Source organism: Arachis ipaensis, chromosome B01 (assembly GCF_000816755.2).
Source record: "Arachis ipaensis cultivar K30076 chromosome B01, Araip1.1, whole genome shotgun sequence".
Classification (NCBI taxonomy): Eukaryota; Viridiplantae; Streptophyta; class Magnoliopsida; order Fabales; family Fabaceae; genus Arachis; species Arachis ipaensis.
In genome coordinates, this window is record NC_029785.2 from 23637887 (window position 1) to 23641660 (window position 3774).

At 33.7% G+C, this 3774-nt stretch overlaps 1 protein-coding gene across 1 annotated transcript in view; it reads right to left on the bottom strand.

The window, feature by feature from the left end:
• The window catches only part of LOC110265579, a 6381-nt gene continuing 5582 nt past the window's right edge, over positions 2976-3774 (bottom strand). Inside the window, exon 3 of the mRNA XM_021108529.1 lies at positions 2976-3097. Within this exon, the coding sequence (XP_020964188.1) occupies positions 2976-3097 (122 nt within the window). The remainder of the gene's footprint in view (positions 3098-3774) is intronic.

The following is a 3774-nucleotide window of genomic DNA, read 5'->3' on the forward strand; positions in this document are numbered from 1 at the left end:
AATTATATATTTTTGGGTTTTTGAAATAAGGAACAAGTAATTTAAATAGCAAGAAGAATAAATTAATAATTAGAAAATCTCTTGGCAAGGTATGAGAACTGGAAATCCTATCCTAGTTATCCTTATCAGGTGTGATGAGAATTGGATTTTGCTCCCACTTAGTTAACCCTTACTAAAGAAAGGAAAGTCAAGTGGACTAATTAATTTGATTCCTCAAGTCCTAGTCAACTCCTAAGAAAAGACTAGCTTTAGAGAGATGCAAATTAATCCGCAATCCTAATTTCCAATCAACTGCTGAGTTTGATAACTCAAGTGTTACCAATTACTTAACCAAAGCCAAAAGGGAAAATAAATCTAAATTAAATTGAAAGCATCATGAATAGAATAGAAAAATCATTAATCTGAAATATCTCGAATTATATTAAATAGAATATTCAAATCTTAACATGAAAAGGTTCATAAGCCAATTTGGGGACATAAATAATTGACAAAAAGTACTAGAGTAATTAAAAGTAAAAGAGAAACATAAAGTAAAGTTGGGAACATTGAACCTGGCATTGAAGTAATAACCATAAAATAAAAGGAATCCTAACCCTAAAACCTAAGAGAGAGGAGAGAGCCTCTCTCTCTAAAAGCTACATCTAAAACCTAAAATTGAATAATGAATTTTGTATCAATTGTTCTCCTCCTCTGATTCCTCTATTCTCTGGCTTATATTCTGCGTTTCTGGCTTGGATCTGGGCTAAAAAGGGGCCCAAAAATCGCTGAGAGCATTTTCTACAGATTCCTGCACGTGGCGTCCGTCACGCGTGCGCGTGGGTCACGCGTTCGCGTGGTCTGGAGTTTTTCCTTGTCACGCGTACGCGTTGATCACGCGTACCCGTCATTTGCGTTCTTCTCAAGGCACGCATCCGCGTTGTCCACGCGTGCGCGTCGCTGCCTTTTCTTCAAAACTCCATTTTTGTGCTTTCCTTCCATTTTTGTATGTTTCCTTTCTGTCCTCTAAGTCATTCCTGCCCTATGAAACCTGAAAATTCTTAACACACAGATCACGGCATCGAATGGTAATAAAGGATAATTAAAATTAATACTTTTAAAGCATAGGAAACATGTTTTCACATATATCATAAAATAAGGAAGGGAAAGTAAAACCATGCAATTCATATGAATAAGTGGGTGAAGAATTGATAAAAACACTCAATTTGAGCACAAGATGAATCATAAAATAGGAGTTTATCACACATCTATACAGGTTGTTGTACCATATATCATGATGCAGCTGTAAGTAGATGAATGACCCCTTTATACTACTGTTTGTTTGGATGGGAGCGTATGCCGTGGATAACACCTATTCCTCACGATCAGCTTCCAGCTATTGGAATATTAGTTGGTCAACGGGAATAGTTATATTTTTCATGTGATTTCATCCCTTTTTACATTTTAAAAATTGATTCTAACCAACGTAAACTGATTTAGGTGAAGCCATTGGCACCAATTAAGAAATTATGTGGAAGGTCTACGGTGCAATTTAGCCAACAGTTAGATGACAAGGATCTAAACAACGTACATGCTAAAGATTTCTTTTAATATTAATCATGTTTAGTTATTTAAATAAATGTTGTTATGTTTATTTTTTTGTAGTTAATTTGGTGGTCAGGGACGGATTTATGTTGATGAATGTCGGGGCAAGTTCTCCCAATGAAGTTTAAAATTTTTTTAACTAAAAGTCTCATACATAGTAACAAAATTTATTTTCTCCCAGTATATAGTTAAATTTGACTCCATTATAATTAAATTTCACTCATCAACTTCAATTATGTAAAAATAAATGGTAATTCAAAATTCAAATGAATTTGTTACAATAACATTTAAAAAGAAGGAGTGAAATAATTATAGATTTGTTATTTTATAATTACAACTAATAAATAAATTTAAAATTAAAAAAAATTCTGTTTATATACTTAGTGAATATCACTATTGTGCCGTGTATATGATTATTTGTTCAAAATAGAAGTAACTACTAATTTAGTATCCAAAAGATTTAAGCGCAGACAAAATAATTCTTGAATGATTTGAAAATTGTGATAAGAATAACTAATAAATATTATATTTCTTAAAAGTGACAAAAAAAATCATATTTAAGAAATAACATATCCATTTAATCTAAATTATTTTGTCAATGCTTGAATAAATATTTAAAAAATGCACAAAAATATTTAGAGTAAAATTTGATCTCTAAATTTTTTTATTTTTTTAAAAAAATTTAGTCATTCACAATTAAAAAATTAATTATATTTTATAATAACAAAGTATAATTATAAAAATTATTATCATATTATATATATTTTGTCCCCACTCACAAAATTTTTTAGATCCGTCAATGTTAGTGGTCATATGTAGCTATTAATGATCTTGAAGTCCTACAACGACATTTGTGGGTGTGCACTTCAACATGCCCATTAGTGTCGTTCGAGTGTATCGAATAACACTCAACAGACAGAGTGAGATACCAGTTTGGACTTCCACAACCTTTACCAGGTGATCAATTTCAGATTGGTGAAGCTCATTCCAAGCAGTTGATCGGAGCGTAGTGCCATGACTGGAGGAAAAGGAGAAAGTATTGGGTTGATATGTGAACAATCAACACTACATGATGGTGCTCCATGGAAATGAAATTGACGACTTTCGTACTTGTCCATTGTAATATGATTGGTACACATTGTGATGTTATGACCATCACCTTAGGTTGTTAGGAAGAGTTCCACAGGCAGACTTCAAGGCGGATCAACCATAATTGCCACTATTGCTTGGACAATATTAGTTTTTGCTTTATGAGCAACAACATCAGTTTTCCGTTTACCAACTGCCCCCACCAAAACATGAGTATCCCATTTTTCAGAAACCACCACCTCAGCAACATCAATTTTTCTTTTACCCACCACAACCATCACCTCAACAACCACACTTCACTATCTTCAAATCATATCCACCACCTCCACCACCATTGCAATCCCAGTCACAAATAAACCTTTATTTTCAACAACAATCACCAGAACCAGAACCAGAACCACAATCAGAACTAGATCCAGAATCGTACCTTCCACATTATAGTTTGTTGACCATTCTACCGCAAGAATTCTTAAGTCCGTTGAACCCGTTTGGTGATATCAGTTTGTCTCAAGTATTGAGAGAGTTAGAGTTCTGCTAGATGACAAGCATTGTTGGTAATTAACCCATCCAAATTCCATCTCCAATATTATCTAGTTAACAGTCTGTCGATTCTATACATCGCCAAATGCCTGCTACTTCTTATTTGTTTGTTGGTCGGATATCGATAGATAATTGAGGTAGTGATTACTTTGAAGTTGACCAACCAGAACAGAGCTGCCCCTCGCGTAGGATCGACCCACCGCGTATGTCCGAACTATCGTGTACGACATCAACCGATTGACTAGGATATGAGTGCTTTTGAATTTATGACGGTGGTAGAACGAGTGCCTAGGATATAGATGCTTTTGGGATTTATGAGGGTAGTAGAGCGAGTGGCTAGGATGCGGGTGCTTTTGAGAGTCATCCATATTTTCTATGGACAAAGATTATTCCACCGAAGAAATTCACTCCATCTCTGATTATGAAGATGTTGCAAAAAGGAAAAAAATTGGTGGGAGACAAACTGAAAAAAAATATACTTTTGTGTTTTCTTATTTGTATTTAGTTCTTTATGTGTTATATTTTTTTATTACATATATTTATTTTCTCTTTTTTGTTTTATTT